At 37.4% G+C, this 21,555-nt stretch overlaps 1 protein-coding gene across 2 annotated transcripts in view; it reads left to right on the top strand.

The window, feature by feature from the left end:
- The window catches only part of LOC131853624 (uncharacterized), a 148,839-nt gene that overhangs the window by 122,768 nt on the left and 4,516 nt on the right, over window positions 1–21,555 (top strand). For both annotated transcript variants that reach the window (XM_059204592.1, XM_059204591.1), the window contains one exon: window positions 2,912–2,986. In XM_059204592.1, the coding sequence (XP_059060575.1) occupies window positions 2,912–2,986 (75 nt within the window). The remainder of the gene's footprint in view (window positions 1–2,911; window positions 2,987–21,555) is intronic.

Here is a 21,555-nt window from a genome sequence, read left to right as displayed (position 1 = left end):
CGTATTTAAGTAAAAATAATGTATTTAATTATATCGATACAAGTTCTGTTTAGTTTGGAAGTACATAGTATTTTGAAAATTGTCCTATTTATCTACGATCTAAACTTAAATACCTCCCTAATTTAAAAACAAATCAATTCGGATTTAGATTGAATAATTATATGTATTAACTTATTAGTCATAATTTAATAAACAAAAAGATTTATTTATTAGTCTTAAATTATGGCCCATATTCATTATTTTGTACCCCGTTATGTTTTTTTACACAGTCTATGAGGCTACTTTAGGTCGTAGTTGACAATTGCAACTTGGTGGGAGGAGATTGTTTATAATGGACTTTGTGCGCACTCATTCAATGTTATATCAGGTCAACCTCCACGTGGTACCTCCTAGAAACCAGCGTGGTTAATTCCTGGTAATTTTGCCACTATGAGCTAGTGCCCACCTTTATCACTCTCCTCTGATACAACATTATGCCAAAAGCTCATCAGTGCACACTATTCCATTGTCATCATTCATTGTGATCTATCCTGATTCAGTAATCGATAAATAAGAGTGTGTCTCTTAATTATCGATTACTGAATTAGGATAGATCAAGTTGCAGTTTTTGTTAAAGACACGAGAGAGACACGCATAGATACAGATATACGTTGAAACTTAAAAAAATAAAATCAATAATATTAGGTCTAGTTTGTATAATATAACACAATATTTATTTTATATCTTTATTGCACCAAATATATAATACAAAAAGTCGTCGGCATGGCATAAATAGAATATGTATAGAAATATTATACATATATTAATTGACATCTGCTATGTATATAGTAAATTTCATGAAAATTAGGTAAGTCATTAAGACGCCTAGAGATACATTCAAAAACATTTTCAGATTTAATTTAGATATAAGATAATAAGGTTGAATACCAACAGTCTTTTTATCTCAAATTTACACCAAATTTTCTTCACAATTAAAATTTCTGTGGTGTCACCTTAATCAGCTGCCAAACAGCTTCATTTGCAAACTGTTTCGATTGTAGAATACAGATTGTTCCGTTAAATTATAGTAGATATGACGTCTTAGTCCTCTGAAATAGCAACGTATGAGTCTTATCACTGTATCACATATAACGTGATGACCGTGATGCTATTCATGCATTTAGGCGACATTTAACATAGGTGGATTGTAAGCTTGTTTGTCATTCCATATACATAAATAAAAAATGAGTAATTATTTCATAGAAGTAACAGAATTTTATATTTCTGTAGTTATTGAGTCGAAGCGAACGATTCGACATAGGTCTACCTTATCAATAATCTTATCGCAATGCGATGTTTTTTGTCATTTGTTGGTATTATCGGACATTTGTACACATTATCGCAGTATTGATATATTTTCCTTGATATTATGTATTTTCCATCATGTTGTTGCTATTATTATTTGAAATTTGTTTTTAACGAAATTGTTTATGAATATGAATTATAATAAATATAAAATTATTTTTTTAATATATTCATAAAGGTAATAAAAGGAAACATCATTTCACCTTTCTAGAATATGTAATATTGACACTATATATGTAGATATTAGATAAAGTGATATAACTAATTATAGTGCTGCAAACGTCTTGTTAAAAAGATTGAACGGACATACAATACTTAACCAGGGAATAGAAGCAATAGGCTATCCGGATCTAATATAACCTTTATAATATAGCCTATCCTGGTAATATTAGAGCAAATTTCAGAACTTTTAGGCCAGATGGAGTGGTCCGGTTGGAGACTAACTATAGAAATTATTCTATGAAGTACCTTATTTAATAGGATTCTTTTTATATACCCATATAGAAATATTCAAATGTGGTAATCAGAATTATCAACTACTAACGTCGTGGCGAAACATTTAACCTCCTCAAATTGTATAATTGTATATGACACACCCCGTATTTTATGTAACTAGCGACCGGCTTCGTACGGATGCATTACTATTCTTTGATTTCTCAGTTTGTTTTATAACACGCATGTATTTTTATGCACACACACATTCCTCTTGAATCGCTCTATCTATTGCTGAAAACTGCATTAAAATAAGTTGCGTAATTTATAAAATCTAAGCGGACAGATAACGGCGGCGACTTTGTTTTATACTATACTAGCTACCCACCCCGGCTACGCACGAGTGTACATGTATTATACATATAAACCTTCCTCTAGAATTACTCTTTCTATTAAAAAACCGGTGTAAAATCTGATGCGTACTTTTAAAGATTTCAGCATACATAGGGACAGACAGACGACTTTGTTTTATACGATGTAATGATAAAGATTAGTTAATGGAACGTTTAATTAATATTCGTTTAAGTGTTTGAATATTTGAATAAGACCTTTAGGATTTAAACTGATGTGTTGTTAAATTTTATATTTGCCGTAAAAGGATGAATAGCTAGAATTAAATAGATGCTATTTCGATTTGATTGATTTGTATTGAAACCAGTATATTACTAAGATATTTTTTATTATGTAAATGTACACGAACTTATAACCGACTGCGAAAAAAGTGTTTTAATCAGATTTTATTTTGTATGTAGAGTTTGCTTCCATGTTATTTCCGTAATAATGTGATCCCAATTTAACAAATTTTTCGGATGTACCTATCGGGTCTGCTTATCGTGTTTGTAAAATAAATGAATGTTTAAAAAACTACAGTAATTTGTCAAAATCTCTTATAATAGAATAATATATAGCGAAATTGATGGAAAATCAATTTATATTGACTACTATAATAGTTTATAAGTAAATTGACCCGTCCCATAGTATTATGAAATAATTAGGTAAGCTTTTCAATGTTTACCTAATATTTTTATATATTTCAATATCTATTAGCTATGAACAAATTTATTTTTTGTCACAGGGAACAACAACGGGAAAGAGAAAGAAAGTTCTCGAAGCAAGGAGGCAACTTCACCAGCGGCCCGCTCTGCCAACGGTGAGTACACTCTATTTTCAAGACAATACTTTACTAAATAGCCAGAGCCAGGATAGCCAGAGGAATCCGGATGCCATAGGTAGTCCCCTCATCAGTCAATCATCCTTAGTCACATTTTTTCAGAACCTGTCTTATCCACACATCATTTTTATCTGAGCGTAATTTTAATTATACAATACGGTCAAATCGGCGATCGTGGTTGCTATGACGATAATCGCGTGCCAGAGCTTGAATGAGTGCTTAATAATCGAGCTTTTCATCGTGCACAGAGGGTGCCGGCTTTAGGGGCAAGGGAGAGGCAGGGTGCGCACATGCCGCGTCCCCGGGGGCTGCGATTTCGATCGCGCAGCCGCGGCCACCACCCTCGTGTACACCCCGCTCTTACCTCGTCCTTCTCCCGTGCCGCTAACCCCTCTCTGCAGGGGCGACAACGACTCGGGAGGATACCCCATCCTACCATATTTTTGCGGAAATTGGAATCCTCCGTAGATTTGATCTACCATTAAAAATATTTTTGAAAACTACTAAACTTTCTGCAAAAGAAAAAACATCAAAATAACTAATTTACTATGGGACTATACTACTATACACAATGTACACTCAATGTTAGGGTAATAACCACAAAAAATAAAGTGGAATTGGAAATCTCCTTCTCATTGACGTCAGCTAAAATTACTTTTAATCTTAAATCTTCGTGCTTTCTTTAGCGGTACATTTTCTGATGCAAACAGTTCTCAGTAATTATGTAGATGACATTTGCATTGTATATTCTACAGAATCTACCACACCTACCACAGAACATATATCAATCATCTTAATTATAATATCATCCGTTGGTTCGAAGCAAAACAATGAATCGAAGTAACCAGACAGTTTATACTATATTTCGGTCAACGCAATGTCTTTCATTAGACTGATACCTACATTATTTATGTGTTCAAAATATTATACAGACATGCACGTCGCACAAAAGTATCCCAACACTCAGCTGATATGATAATAGCATGTTGGAACACCAATGTCAGCATGTTATGAGACGTGACATATCAATAGACCCAACGCATAGATAATGAAACATCCGTCTTTAGTACACAACTTTAGATTACAATGAAGCGTTACACAGGTACTGAGAATTATGAGTGACAAACTTACATATACATAAAATTGCGCCTACGCACCCCAAATGTACTTTATTGTATGTTTCTTGATATTTTTATTCTTATTTAGTGCTCGTTTTTAGGATAAGCTTTTGTCCATCTCTGATGATAACTCTTTCTGTTTTTCACCTTACAACTTACCTAAATACTTTACATGTAATAGATGACGTCATCAGCTTCCATTCATCTTTCCCATTGGACGGAATAAACAACAAATTATAACTTAGTCTTCGTACCATTATGGTGTTGAAATGAACCAAGAGTCGTGGTATTCGTTCAATAATTTTGTGTTAGGTTCTTAAGTTAGTCCTAGACGAATTCGAAAGCAATTCCCAAAGCCTCGCAGGTATGTTTGAGGAGGAATATCCGTCAGTTTTTTAGTCAGTAAAAATCTGTTAGTCCTTATCGACCCCTAAACCGGTGGGCCTCTAAAAATATTTTAGCAGACGTAAAAAAAAGTAGCTGAAATAAATTCTTATAATTACTTTATGTCTGTGCAAATTTCGTTATTCTGTTTTTTGTGTTACTGGAATGACAAGCAAGCTGAAGCCGCCCGAAATTACCAACAGTCTCCTTAATATCTGAACAGCACCACGGATATCACGTCGTCAGACGCCGGTGGTGTACCTCATTTTAGGATGTCAAACACAAATTACACATTTTCACTGGCTACAGAACCCAATTCATGTATGTCTCACATATTATTGGCCGGTTTTATTATCAGTAGAGGAGATAACATCGTTTGGAAAGCTAATTATTTAGCTTCAAACACGGGACTGTCATAAGAATGGAATGGTTTTCTAAAATCATTTGTAAACAGTAAATTCAATAGTTTTACAACATTCCAAAGTCGATAAAACAATAAAAATGCCGATTATAATAAATAATTAATTTGAACTCCATAAAAAATTGTTGGCGTGAACGTTTTTCCTCAGATGAGTTCCCAGAACAGAATGTATATGTAACAAATTTTAATTTTAATTTGATATAACAAAGTTTTACTATAAGAATGTTACGTTTATGATTTGTTAGATCGTATTAATTTATGGATTCTATTTAAATTTTTTATTTTACTATAATTACAAAGTAGATACATTAATAACTCGAAACTCTATATTAATTAAATTCTCTTACTCATAATGAATGACTAATTAATTACAAACATTTGGATCTATAATAGTCTGTATGTTGACATAACGTAATCAAATAACCAGCCATTGACATAACAATCCAAGCATATAGGATCTAATAAAATAATCATTAGTAGTAATTAAAGCAAATCACTACAAGTAAACAAGACATTACGATTACGAGCTTAACAGATATCTGTTCATTCTGTCTAGCCTTTAATCATATTTTAGGGTGTCTAATATACTCAGGTATAGAAACCCTCCATATACATAATTGTACCTACGAGTTATTTTGACATAGCACTTTTGAGGGAGTCGAAATCCTTGACGTAGTTACGACGTATTCCGTGAATAGTCACTGAGCGAGTAATATATAGTCTGCCAACTCATTCTTGTTCAGTCATAGAACGCATAGATCCTACTCCTACTCCTACGAATAAATGACGTTATCAAATGACAGAAACAACAGGACATGGTGTAAAAGCCACTATTATGATTCAGTGCCATAAAAAATATTTTCGATAGAAATTATTTTGTTTGTTATGGACACAATGAATGGTACATCATTTTTAGACAGTTTTATTCGCGTGATCCTATATTAACTTACTATAATAACTTATATAAGACTACAGTCGATTTTTTCCTTCCTCGAATGTCTAATATAGTTTCGTCATCGAACACTAATTAGTAGATGAAATACTTTGACTGTCTTTATTACTATAATATTTAGCACATTCCTGTAACTTTAATAAATCTTGTGAAACAAGGCATACAAAAATATATTTATTTCCACAAATAAATATAGTTAAATTTTATTGATTACAAAAAACATACATTAAAAATCCCTTAAGTTGTATTTTTTTTCTATTTGAAATCTGTTAATTGCTCATTGTGTCCTCCCGTAATATCTACCTCCTACTTCCATTCCTCCCTAATTCCATTTTTATTCCTAGCCTACACCTACTGGTAAACATATTCGTCATTCGCACTATTTGGATCAGTTCCAGCTTTAAATACTTCCACATTAAACGCTTGTTGGTTCTCCTATGTATATGCATAACAGATATTACATTCCTAGGTAATCTATCATGCATGTTTCAATTACTTAAAAACGCTTACATAATATTAGATAACATTATAATGCTACAATGTACAGGCCATAACAGTGCTTTAATGACGATTTCGCCCTTTAGGCGTTATATGTAATATTTTCTTAAAAAAATTTGTACAATACCCTACTAGATTATAACTTAGTGGAAAGTCGTCTTCATGAGTACCTCCACCTTACTTTACCTATTTCTAACCAAGTCTCTTTTGAATAACTTTCAACTTGGTATCTTTGACTGATAGGTATTATATGGCGGTGAACTAGGGAGAACTAAGGGCGCACGCGCATGTAACATCGTATTTCACAACAGCAGCAACGTATGAGTGAATAGTATAGTACTATACTGGACCTGGATCATGTTTATAAGCAATGGTTTCAATTTTTATTCTAATTGGTGGCATATTGTCATTTCTATGGAATAATATATAGTAGCACTGTCTTTAAATTTTTGAGGATTTTGTAAAATGTTTAGTAAATTGCATACTTATTTCAAATAAGTTATTTGTCTCATATAGGTACATGTAATAATAGGTAGATACTTTGACTATTTTATCTATATTTTAACAAAAGCGTTTCACTATCTTTGACATGACAACCTCAAACAGGACACAATGACAACACAAATTATTTGTTTCAATATACATACCTTGTCCCCCAAATACTTTAAAAGCAGATTAAGATAAAAAAGCCATTGTCTTTAGAAAGTTTCTTTTAAAAATACTCAGCATTTTCTAATTTTATCGATATAGGTACCTATTGGTAACGAATTCGTTATTTTGAAATAATTATATCAATAATTTCATAATGAACTCATTCAAATTTCGCAATTATTATTGTCAGGGCATTGAACTACACGGTAGGTTCATCTACATTTAATAATTCATATTGTAATGGCGGCTAACCGCGGACACATTTGGCGTGTAGCCTTTTTTGCACTCATGCTGCTGCTTTCCGAAATAGTTTGATAGGTCACCTTGAAAGTTCACGTTAACTATAATGCATACTTTCTTAGATTTCTTAATATAATACCTAATTGGATATTTTTATGGTCTACCTACATACGAAAAGACTCTTGCATGAAAACATTTGAACTACTACTACTATTATAAAAATATGTTGTCAATAAGTAACTAACAACATATATTTCAAAGTATATATAACTAGCTGTACCCGCGACTTCGTCCGCGTAAATAATGAAAAAATATTTAACTCAATTAACACAATATAAGTCAAATAAATAAGTTTCATCGTTTTAGCTTCAAAAATGATAAAAAGTAAAAATAAATATTTAATCAATAGGCTAAAAAATAAATTTCAAACTTCTAGCTTTAAATATGACGATACATCTATATAACCTTGGATCTACCCTTTTAATCCTCTTGCAACCCTTTTTCACATTAAAAAGTAACCTATGTCCTTTCTCAGGATCTAGTCTATCTATGTCTGTTTCAAATTTCAATTTAAATCGGTTCAGTATTTTTGGCGTGTAAGCGAGACAAACAGATAAAGTTACTTTCACATTTATAATATCAGTAAGGTATTTAATAAACTAACCCTAAAAAGACAAAGAAAAAAGTTTAATCGTTCTAGCTTCCACAACCACACAAACAGCAAATTTCCACAATAACTTTCATTCTCTATTTTATTTTACTACCCCCCTCCCCCTAAGAGTAAACATTTTACAAACATTGAATATCATATTTATTGATATTTAAACAACAGCCTAAAAATGAGTCTCAAACTTCTAGTTTTAAAAAATGACGATTCTTCCATACAGCCTACCATTGCAACCCCCTTACAATCCTTTTTTCACATTCAAAAGTACCCTATATTCTTTGTCCGGGTGTAAACTAACTGTGTACCAAATTTCATTTAAATTTTTATTTTGTTTTGGAGCGTAAGACTGACAGAAAGACAAACAGAGTTACTTTCACAGTTATAACATTAGTGGGGTTTTTAAAAATCTACCCCAAAAGAACCAATGAAAATAGTTTCATCGTTCTAGTTTCAAAAATTACGAATTTACATAATAACTATCATCCCCTACTTTATTTTACCCCTTAAGGGTAATTTTTTTACAAACAATGAATGTCATATTTATTTATATTTAATCAACAGCCTCAAAAATAAGTTTCAAGCTTCTAGCTTCAAAAATGACGATTTTACATAAAAACTTGCATCTCCTATTTTATTTTACCCCCTTAAGGGTATTTGTTTTTACAAACAATGAATGTCATAAGTATTTATATTTAATCAACAGTCTCAACAATAAGATTCAAGTTTCTAGCTTCAAAAATGACGTGTTTACATAAAAACTTGCATCCCCTATTTTATTTTACCCCCTTGAGGGTAATTTTTTTACAAACAATGAATGTCATATGTATTTATATTTAATCAACAGCCTCAAAAATAAGTTTCAAGCTTCTAGCTTCTAAAATGACGATTTTACATAAAAACTTGCATCCCCTATTTTATTTTACCCCCTTAAGGGTATTTTTTTTACAAACAATGAATGTCAATGTATTTATATTTAATCAACAGTCTCAACAATAAGATTCAAGCTTCTAGCTTCAAAAATGACGTGTTTACATAAAAACTTGCATCCCCTATTTTATTTTACCCCTTAAGGGTAATTTTTTTACAAACAATGAATGTCATATGTATTTATATTTAATCAACAGTCTCAACAATAAGTTTAAGCTTCTAGCTTCAAAAATGACGAATTTACATAAAAACTTGCATCCCCTATTTTATTTTACCCCCTTAAGGGTAATTTTTTACAAACATTGAATGTCATTTTTATTTATATTTAATCAACAGTCTCAAAAATAAGTTTCAAGCTTCTAGCTTCAAAAATGACGATTCTTCCATACAATCTTTCATCCCCCTTTTAACCCCTTACAACCCTTTTTTCGCATTAAAAAGTAGCCTATGTCCGTTCTCAGGGTCTAGACTATCTGTATACCAAATTTCATTCAAATCGGTTTAGTAGTTTTGGCGTGAAAGCGAGACAGACAGACAGAGTTACTTTCACATTTATAATATTAGTTTTTGTCGCAGCACAAAAATATATTTTTATCGTTTCCGTACAAATAATAATTTTACAGTATTAATCTACAAACCAACATTTTGTTTCTTACAATCAGCTAAATAATTTAAATAGTTCCATAATATATGGCATAATGAAAAGGTCATTTATTTTATAAAAAAGACAGTTTTTATTTTAGTGAAAAATAAGAAAATTCTATTTTGATACAACAACCATATATTTATTAATACCTATACTTTATTAATTTTGTGTTAATGCTTTTTAAATAAACACCCACACATTATTTCTGTATAACCTACAAAAATGGGTAAATAATTTAATTTCGGATAGTGCCACACCACAACATTCTTTAAAAAATGTAAATAATAAAATTTGAAGAAATTGTGATTGTACTGAACAACTTAAAAAGAAAACTTAATAGTTTTTTTTTAAGTTGTTCAGAACAGGGAAACAACATTTGACATTTATTATTATTTAACATTGGATATTGACTTTAATTTTTGTAATTTATATTGTAAAACTTTAAGTTGGGCTAAACTGGGCTTGTATACAGAGCCGTAAAACAAATTGATAAAAAAAAATCGCCAAATTTGTCTCGCAATCGGCCAATTTCAGGTTTAAGAGGCCTTTCACATTTTTTGGCCTAAAAGCAGTGTCTTTGGAGTTCTGGTTCTAAGAAATTAAGAGTCGGATATACATTTTGATTCCTGAATTATATAGATAGATATCTAATCTTAAAAACAACATCTTTGAAATGTTAATTTTCTCTTTGTTAGTCTTCCTAATTTCTAAAATAGTTTATTCAAAAACGCTAAATGACAGAAGTTTGGGGTCGTCGTTCATTAATAAACAAACATAAATTGATATGATATCTTTACTAAAACTTGATAATTACTTTATAAATTGAGACAGCATCGTCCTTTTTTTCATTTTCAACTTAAATATCTAAAAAATTGATCATAATTAAACCCGAAATTTCAACAAAACTTTGCCATAATCATTTCTAATTTTCTCATAAATACAACGAAATTTTTGCATAAAAAAAAAAACATAATAATAAAGTTAATATACTTGTAAATTAGAAATAAAAAAAAAATATAAGTTTCTAAGAAAAAAATAAACAATAATAATAATTTAAAGTTGTATAAATTCCGTTGCGCCAAAAGTAAATTCTCATTCCGCTGACCGACGCGCTAGCGAACGCACGTATGTGCTCGCTAGTCCCGCCGCCGTCTCGCTGTTCTCTGCTCCCTCGAGCAAACCACCGCGCGCGCGCACGTAGCGCAGTTACGTTCGCGCGTTCTAATTCTTATACTTCGCCGCGTGTTAGGTGCACTCGGTGCACCTAGCGTGGCCGGGGCCTCCGTGTCCCGCGCCGACCGCGGCCGACCGCGCTCTCGGCATCCGTTCCGACACAGTGCTACCGGACTTTCCGCGTGTGTAGTGTTGTGTTGTGAGGACTGAAGGAGAAACTCTCTTCGTTCAAGTGAAGTGAAGTGTTGTGTGTGGACGTTCAGTGGCACGGACTGTCGTGAGTTAGGGAGGTGCGTCACGCCTATTGCGCGACGCGCCGAACCGAGCCGCCGCCGCTGCCACCAACACCCGCCGACGCCTGCTGCCTGCCGCCCGCCGCCGACGCCACCAAGTAGGTTCGCTTAGGTACACATTTTTCACTCAATAAGATTAGTGATCTTACATATTAGGGTCACATATCAATAGGCACTCACCCCCCTGCCTCACCCGGCAGGGAGGCCCCCGCTGACACCGTCGGCTGCACCCGCCGACGACCGTCCTTATCTTAAGTACTGACTTACCCTATTGTTTCATTGTATTGTATTGTTATTGTATTGTTGTATTGTTATTGTATTGTTTTATATTACTATTTCTACTCTTATTCTATTCTTTTGAACAGTGGTAATTAACATTACCACTGTTCAAAAAATGTCCTTATCAGAGGCCGATATGCCTCTGTTCTTCCAGTTCCTGGAAAAAAAGTGTCCCGGCATCTTAAATGCTTTTATAGCATTCAAAGCCGCCAAGCCCGTCCACTTAGTGTACAGCTCGCCCCCCGCGTCCCCAATGATGACTCACACTGACGAACCGAACACTGACACTGACGAATTCGAGGACGACTCGCAACGGCTCCCGCCGCTTCCCCCGACCCAAGCCGACCAGGCCGAACCCGCCTCGCCCGCCATGGAGCAGGACGACTCCGTCGCGGAGCTTGACGCTCCTAGTATGGAGCTCGACGCCATCCGCGACGGCGACGTCCCCTCTCCCATCCCCCCGGTCTCCTCAGACGAGGACGATTTTATTCTTGTTGGCAACAAGCGTGCCAAGAAGACCCAGGGCTCCCAGCCAGCCAAAACAAAGCGTGCCCATGACGGCACCGCTAAAACCGCCCCCGGTCCGAGTGCACGCAAGTCGCACCCCGAGACCAAAGCCCCGCCCCCCGTCATCATCCAGGACAAAAGTGCCTGGAACACCGTATCCAATATGCTTAAAAACAAGCATATCAATTTCAGCCATGCTAAGGCTACCTCAATAGGGATCAAAGTATCAGTCCCATCATCTGACGACCATCGTCGTCTCACCACCTTCCTGCGGGAGAAAAACATAGGTTATCACACCTATGCTCTCGAGGAAGAGAAAAAGCTCCGCGTTGTAATACGCGGTTTACCCAAGGAGCTCTCAACAGACTCCATCCTTGAGGACCTTCAGTCCCAGAATTACCCAGCGCACGAGGTACATCGTATGTACCAGTCGCGCTCACGCAACAAGGCCGCTATCGACCTTGTTCTAGTCGTATTAGACTTATCCCCAGAAGGCAAATCGATCTTTGATATAAAGAGCGTTTGCCAACTATCCTCACTCTCCGTAGAGGCGCCTCGCAAGCGTACCTACCCCGGACAATGCCACCGTTGTCAGAACTACGGGCACTCTGCCCGTAATTGTTTCGCTCGCCCACGGTGCGTCAAGTGCCTAGGCGATCACGCCACCGCAGATTGCGGCCGTAGGCCCAACACCCCCACGCCCCCCAGTTGCACCCTCTGCCTCACAGAGGGTCACACCGCGAATTACCGCGGTTGTTCACGCGCCCCACGTCCCGCCAAAAAGAAGGCCACCCACACCCAGGGCAACCGTGCTCCGGCACGTGCCCCCGCCAAGGCTCAAACACAACCCGAGCCACTCGTACCCGCCCCTCTGCCTGCTAACAATGCCTGGATTAAACCCCCGGCAATTGTAAGCAAGGTAACCCAACCCGCCCGCCCAGAAAGCCCCGCCCGCCCAGTCGGCCCCGCCCGCCCAATCGGCCCCGCCCATGCCCATACACAAACCCGTCCCCAAAACACTGCCCGCGGCCCCCAAGGCCAACGGCAGCTCCCTCGCGCAGGACTTCGCATTGGTCGCTCGCTTAGCCAGCACCATCGACCCTAACGAGATTGCCCTTCTGGCCTCCAAGCTCCGCCTGTATAAGGAGTCGCCCCAAAATAGGCTCGCAGCCGTCTGCGAGCACATCGGCGTACTTACCGCCATCCTCAATTTTAACCTGTAATTATGGGTACTCGAGCTCAGAGAGAAAAGCCTCGGTCCGTTCGAATAGCGTTTTTTAACGCGTTCGGATTAAAAAAACAAAAGGAGGAAATCGCCTCCTTTCTCACTGACCACCAAGTCGATATTCTCCTCGTGCAGGAGACCCTACTGAAACGTTCAGTCCGCGATCCTAGAATCGCCAATTACAACTTAGTTAGGAACGACCGCACCGCCTGTAGAGGCGGCGGTACGCTCATATACTATAAACGATCCCTACATTGTATACCGCTACAAACACCGCCTCTCACTCATATGGAGGCCTCCGTCTGTCTTCTCGGCATGACCGGCCACCGACCGCTCGCCGTGGCATCCGTATATCAGCCTCCCGGCAAACTACTTCTGGAAAGCGACCTACGCGCCCTCCTAGATATCAACAGCGCCACCATTCTGGCTGGCGATTTGAATTGTAAACACACCCGCTGGAACTGCCACGTGTCCACGACAAACGGCCACAAACTAGACAGACTAGCCGACTCGCTCGAATTCGAGATAATCGCCCCGCTCCGCCCTACTCATTATCCCCATAACGTGAACCACCGACCCGACATACTGGACATGGCACTGCTGAGGAACGTAACCCTACGGGTGAGCTCCCCAGAAGTCCATGCCGAGCTTAACTCGGACCATCGACCGGTAACCCTCCTTCTGGGCCCTCCGCCCGACACGCCACTACCAACCAAAACAATAACAGACTGGCAACGACTCGAGAAATCTCTCGAATCGACCGACACACCGATACTAAACCGTATTCCCGACGTCATAAAGTCCACCGAGGACACTCTCATTGCGATCGACTCGCTTACTAACCACCTGCAGTCGGCAGTCAAGGACTGCTCCAGGGAGGTACCGGCGACGGACGACCGTCGCTGGCAGCTCCCCGATGACGTAAGGAGGTTAATAAGCGATAAGAACGCAGCCACTAGAGCGTACGATCGCTACCCCTCCGAACCGAACCGGGTGCGCCTGCGAGCCTTACAGCGTAGCGTTAAGGAGCGCATCGCGCAGATCCGGGACGGCCGGTGGGGCAAGCTCCTAGAAGAGATAACGCCATGCCACACCGCGTACTGGCGCATAGCGAAATCTCTCAAAACCGACCAACAGACAAACGACATGCCCCCGCTAGTCCGACCCGACAACACTATAGCCTTCTTCGACGAAGACAAGGCTGAGTGTCTAGCGTCCAACTTAGAAGCCCAATGCTCCCCCAGCACGCTCCCAGTCGAGGCAGGTCATCTCGAGAAGATAGACACCGAAGTCGAACGCATCGCGTCCACCCCGCCCACCGAATCCCTCTCACCAGTCACGCTTGATGAGGTCAAAACGCTAGTTAAACAACTACCTATCAAAAAATCACCCGGCTCAGACGGCATATCGAATAGATTAGTCAAAAGTCTGCCATCCCAACTTTTGTTATTACTCGTCGCTATTTTTAACGCGGCGCTGTCCAACGCTATATTTCCAGACAGCTGGAAAGAAGCCGTGGTCATTGGCATCCCCAAGCCCGGTAAAAATAAATCCGACCCGTCCAGTTATCGTCCTATCAGCCTCCTCAAGGCTATAGGCAAGCTGTACGAGCGAATCCTCCTCGCCCGCCTAAAGGAGTTTATATACTCCAAAGGCCTGCTCATCAATGAGCAGTTTGGCTTCCGAGCCAAACACTCATGCGTCCATCAAGTGCACCGCATCACGGAGCACATTCACAAAAACACTCTGTACTTCGCCACCAAGTCCCCCAAAGGCGGTACAGGCGTCCTATTTTTCGATGTGGCTAAGGCTTTCGATAAAGTCTGGCACAACGGCTTGATTTACAAGCTTCATCAGTTAGGTGTCCCCGACAGGCTAGTACTCATTGTACGAGATTTCCTGTCGAATCGCTCTTATCGCTACCGTATAAACGGAGCGTTATCCGACCCGCACCCCATACGAGCCGGCGTCCCTCAGGGCGCCGTCCTCTCTCCGATGCTCTACTCGTTGTACACCAACGACATCCCCAAATTCTCCGACTTAAAAGTCGAAATATCGCTGTTTGCCGATGACACGGCTCTCTTTACATCCGCCAAGTCCCGTGCGACAATAGCCAGACGGCTTCAGAAAGCCGTAACGATACTGGGCGAATGGTTCCGTCGGTGGCGCATAGAAGTCAATCCCGAAAAAAGTGCAGCAGTGTACTTTAGCAGGGAATTCGACTCTATGAATCACCCGATCGAACTATTCGGCCAAAACATCCCGTGGGTTTCGAAAACGAAATATCTCGGCGTCACCCTAGATAGGAAACTAACGTTTCGTCCTCACATCAAGCGTGTCCGCGACCGAGCCGCCTTTATACTAGGGCGACTCTATCCTTTTATTAACAAGCACAGTAAAATGTCGCTTCGCAACAAGCTGACATTATACAAGGCTTGCATCCGTCCCATCATGACCTACGCTAGTCCCGTATTCGCCCACATACCCTACTGCTTAATCAACAGACTGCAGGTCATTCAGAATAGGTTTCTGCGTCGAGCCACCGGTGCGCCGTGGTTCGTTCGCAGCGTAGATCTCCACCGCGATCTTAATCTGCCCTCCATCAAGCAGTTTATGAAGGAAGCGTCTCGACGCTACTTCGACTCTGCCCAATCCCACCCTAATCCGCTTATAGTCAGTGCGGTCGACTACGCACCGAGGAGTAATATCCGACATACGCGACAACGTCGCCCGAGGCACGTTCTCATTGACCCCGACGACCCCATAACGGCAGGTAACCTCCCCACGGGCCCACCCGTTCCACCCCGACCACACTTTTACACACACACGACACCGTCCTCGCCGGCGAAGACGACGACCTCAAACACACAATATCGCGCATTCAACCGGGCGCCTGCGCGCGCCCGGGCGCTCCACGCCGGCGCCCCCGGGCGCCCCTCCGATCGATCCCCCGTCCAATTCAAACGGGGATCGAAATTACGACGGCCTGAGCCGAGGTTCGAACCCCTAGTGGTGCCCTCAGACTAAAGTCGTATCCGTCGGGCAGGAGTTGGCCTTCAGCCGCTCCATAAGTCCTTCCGCGGGTTTGGAGTGCCATCTGCACTCGCCCCATAACGTCCGGTGAAGCTGTAAAGGCCAGCTACGGCCAACAGCATTAGAGTAGTCCGAAAAAAAAAAAAAAAAAAGTAAATTCTCAGTGCTGCGCTAGCGCTCGTCGAGGTAGGACCTATGCCATTTTTTACAACACCGCTACGATAAGACATTCGTCAGTGAACATTAGTATAGAGCGACTAAACCATTTTGATAATTTAAGTAATATTTAATTAATTTTGCTAATATATACTTATTTCTACGAATATTAATTTAAAGTTGTTGTTAAATATATATATATATATAATATTTATTTTAGCATGCCAAGACAAAAGTACAGTTATGCTACAAATAAAACCTACCTACCCTGCTGGACTATGAAAAGCACAAGAGCATGGTATTTCGTCACACTAATGGCAATTAATTTTTAAAATTAAAAAAGAGAACATTTTAGTATTTTTAAAAATAACGCTTATCTGAGAGAAAAATGTAAGAAAATGTAAACCAATTTTACTCTATGTTTATTTTGTAGTTTTTTTCTAAATTAAAATAGGGTTATTGTTTATAAAAATACCATTATTATTTTTACGTACATTTGTCTTGTGTTATATAGTGTATATCATCTAGTATGCAATGTGGATTGTAAATAAATTACCAAATTATATATAAATTATATTCCTTAATGTTTAGAGATATTTTATCCAATTTTATTTTATTTTACACAATACAGATATTTCTAAATTGCAGCTATTCTGTTATTATAATCGTTGGACTTTCATTACTGTACAGTTATGTCAAATAATTATGCGTGTTTGGGTGAAAAGTCAACAACATTATAAATGTTTTTATTTAGAGACTAGCTTTTAGCTCGCGGCTTCGCCCGCGTGAATATGGGATATATAGGTTATCGCGCGTTTAAAGATCCGTGTACAGTATTGGGACGTTATATATAAACCTTCCTCTTGAGTCTATCTATTCTGTCTATTAAATAACAACGAATCAAAATCTGCGTAGTTTTTTAAGATCAAAACATACATAGATCTATTACATGTGTAGATGATATTTTAACCGGAAATTGAAGCCGTTAAAATGGTATTGGCAGATCAGTTGGAATCATCGGTATTCTTGGTATATAAGCTGGTTGCCCAGCTAACGTACCGGTTATAATGGTCTACAATTAAATTGTCTTTCAATTCTTTAGTAAGCAATATATCCAATGGGACGCCATTGCACATGTTCGGCGGGCTTAAATTTCATGACTGGTTCATGCTTTTGAGAAATTCCTTCCTCAAGTTTGAGCATTTAGTGTGGGAAATCACTATCTGTGCTTCCATAAAAATGAGCTCTCAAATTTGTCAGTAGTTTTAAACTTTCAATTAAAGTCCATAAGGGAGACGATGTTAATGACACAGAGAGTCTTTCAGAAATCTCCAGCAAAAGTATAAAAGTAATCCCGCCAATGAGAGCAGAGGTGTTTCTAAGGTCTTTTAAGGTTCTGTCCAAAATCTCTGTAGCTCATGGTGATTTCATTACATATAATCAATGAGGCGTCTTATAATAATTTATAAAAAGGTTTGACATTAACAATTAATTATTTATCAAGAATCAAGAATCGGCCAACCAAGAACGAGAAGCTGCAATATCAGCCAATATCATGCGGCGACGTCAATGATGCAGGAACAGCAATGATAGCAGTTGAAGCTTTTTTTTTACAACTTAGAATGGCAAACAAGCTGACGGCTCTCCTGATGGAAAGGGGTAACCGTCGCCTATATACATGAGCAGTACCTGCCATGTTCATATCAGCACATTGTTTCCCTCATGCGTTGCCATTCCTGAAAACTCGGGTGTTATTCCCCTGTACCTTGTAAATTCACTACCATATATATACACAGGTAGTCTATATAGATAGATATACATATACACAGATAGTATACCCTGAGAAAGGTCATAGACTACTTTATAGTGCGAAAAAAGTATTGTAAGGGATTAAAAGCGGAGATGAAAGGTTGTATAAAAGTATCGTCATTGTTTAATTTAAACAAAGAAACTTTTTTAGGTTATAATCTAAATATATTTCCTTTATTTGGTCAATTTCATTATACCACGCTGACGAAGTCGCGGACACACCTAATATACATATAAGGATGGGACCTTTAAATCAAAACAAAGCCTTGAAAACACAACTATTATATATAAATAAAATAATTATTTGCTAAGTATAATATTTAGAACAAGTGAATATGGCAATAATGTATCCGACTCTTATAATAAATTATATTGTATCTATTAATAAATAAACTGAATTAATATGTAAGAAGAATTAATTAGTAAATTTATGTTATAGTAATTTCATCTTCCTGTCCTTATCCCAATTATTTGTTACTCATATTACTTAAGGTTTTGGCTTTTAGTTGTACAATCGGCCAGCATCCTGACATCAACCCTCTAGGAATAATATAATAAAAAAATATGGTCATTATTAGCACTTTGATAATTAAGATAAATCACGTTATTTAAAAAAATCCAATAAGTAGTTTATGTTACTCAGTTAAGTAGAAACATATCACATTATTAATTAAAATATTACAAGGATCAAAATGGTTCATACTAAATCCACACCGATTGACCTACACGGTTATTTGCGTCTGTGTGCGTGTATTACTGTGTGTGTGCGTAAATCCATGCGATTAAACCTAAAGTTGAGCGGCATCATTTTGTAATAGGCCTCTTAAAGAAAAAACACATACACACGATATACGATTTTATCATAAAAAAGTGTCAAAAACAATATTTTCACTAAACGTCAACGTCATGTTTCCGGCAAGATCTTTCGTTTTACATTATGTTATCTGTGGTTTTGTTCTCTGTGATGGATACCTTATTGGCGCAAACGCACGCGATGTGTTGATTGGTTGTTAGCTAGTGAAATGAAAAGATGGCGAATGGCGCAAACGCACGCGATGTGTTGATTGGTTGTTAGCTAGTGAAATGAAAATATGACGAATAAGGATTCAACCGCATAAAGATAACCTTGTATTTCCATTTTGAACCCCTTACAACCCTTTTTTCGCATTAAAAAGTAGCCTATGTCCATCCTCGGCGTCTAGACTATCTGCGTACTAAATTTCATTTAAATCGGTTCAGTAGTTTTGGCGTGAAAGCGAGACAGACAGACAGACAGACAGAGTTACTTTCGCATTTATAATATTAAGTAAGGAAGTAAGGATTGCAAATTATTATGATTTAATATTTACGAGTAGATACTATGTTATTTCTGTAAAAGGTAAATATAAAGGTAGTATAATACACAGAATACCTGAACATGTAATAATCATAACTGAATCAATAGTGAATAATTTGCAAAAGAACATTTCATCGAAATTGAGTAGCTATTCCCCACTGGCTGCCAGCTAATTAATTAATAAAGTTAATGTAGTTGACTTTATGACATGCAGACCATTACTACTAGAATAGGTATGATGAAATTGTTTTTTTTTCTGTGTTACTGATAGCTCTACATTATTTGTGTACACTTTATTCTGTAAAGTGGGACATGTGACGGCCTCGAACCGATCCCACTAGTCAACCGGCCCGTTATTCTGAGAAAGTAGACGCAGTCTACATCCTGTCCGTATTTAATAAGTTGTTAATTCACGAATTTCAGCTCTAAAATTCAGATGTAAAATATAATAGTGTCTGAAAGCCTTTTTAAAAGACCCAATTAAGTAATTAACAGTTTGAATCAGTAGGAACATTCTCGGTTATTCTTGTAGCTATGTTCGCTTATCTCGTTAATTAGTAAGTACATTCAACTTAATAAAATAAAAGTCCAAACCTAAAATTGTCTTGAACATAATTGGATACGGAATCTAGACATTTACTTTAATAATAAAATTATAATTTTAATTTCTAGACATAGATTTTCTGTATATACATATACATTTTGAAATTTTGAATTTATATTTGTATTTTTTTTTTGGGGACTAACCTAAAATTATTATTTAGATTTATACTACATTTGTACAATGAACTTGTATTGTTTATATATTATTTTTCCTCGTTGTACTTTTGAAGTTAGGTACTTCCTACTAAATTGTAAAAAACATATTTCATTAAGTACCTACCTAAAAGTAAAATTATTGATTTGATTTGATTGAATAGGTTAGTTCTTTTTACATCGTGTCGCTAACAAATTTATTAAGGTCTCCTCTACTATAAATTTGTTAATTCCATTATTTCATTTACATTTTTTATATGTCACCAACAAGTTTACAACACTCAATGTATCATTACTAACATATACACGGAAGGGAATGTTATACCTACTTAATATAAGTGGAAATATAAAGAAACATACTATGATGTCTTTATAAAAGTAAATAATATAGTGTTGATAAGAGGCTTGTAACCTCTTTTATCGGTGTGCAACAACCTAGATGATTTATGAGAACTAAATTGCACTGATATCGCAAAACGCAACGTTTGATTTATCACAACTCCGTGTTCTCGGTCGAGTCGGTAACAAGACTTATGATAGATACCACCAGCGTAATCGCGGCGGTGGTTATTTTTAGTTGCATTACCATGGCTGTTGACATGGTTCATATTTTTAATTTGTCATAAAGTTTAAAAATACTGATGGTCTCTGACTATTGTTATCTGATATATGCAAATTCTGTACTACTTTGTTGATTGCTTTTTCAACCAATTTCACAATCGTTTTGTTTTATTAAATGATATAATTCTTTATAGTTTCTTTCTATAAAAGGATTACAATATTCCAGACTGAATCCTAGCTTAAATTATTAGGTGTGCTTTGTCGAGTCAGTTTAAAATAAATGTTACTGGTAGTTAAACTAATTTGTTCTAATAAAGTGAAGGTGATATGGAATTTTAATTAATATAAGTAGATACCTATACTTTATTTGATAGGGACAATTAGACCGATAATGGACGTGATAAAGATGGTTGATCGACCACAAAATTGTAGTCGGCTGTTTACAAGTATATATATATACATATTAGTTTAATACACATACTATTCAGTACGATACGGTATCACATGAAAAATATTCAGCTATAGACGAGACGACATTAGTGGAACTAATGCTAAAGTATATATATATGCTAAATATAATATATATAAATATATATATATATATATGCTAAAGTAAATAATGATAAAGATAATGAATATAATAGTAATAAACATGCAGGAATCAATTAAAATAAGATAATAGTCATAATAAGTGTCATCAAATCATGTGCTAACTGTATCGTGTTGCGGACACGAGAGTCGGCGCCTACGTTCGCTGATGGTCACGACCGCGGTTGCTGTGGCCGTCTAGTCAACTTGTATTACATTACCTTATTACAAACGAATGCCATCATCTAATCTATATAACCGTAGCTTGAATGAACGCTTTGAGGTTGTGATGATTTGACATCGTGGAAAACAATAGTAGGTACCGGAG

Source organism: Achroia grisella, unplaced genomic scaffold, assembly GCF_030625045.1.
Source record: "Achroia grisella isolate CSIRO2021 unplaced genomic scaffold, CSIRO_AGI_Agris_v1 utg903, whole genome shotgun sequence".
Lineage (NCBI taxonomy): Eukaryota > Metazoa > Arthropoda > Insecta > Lepidoptera > Pyralidae > Achroia > Achroia grisella.
The sequence above is the reverse complement of the archived record's forward strand: the minus strand, read 5'-3'. Positions and strand labels throughout refer to the sequence as shown.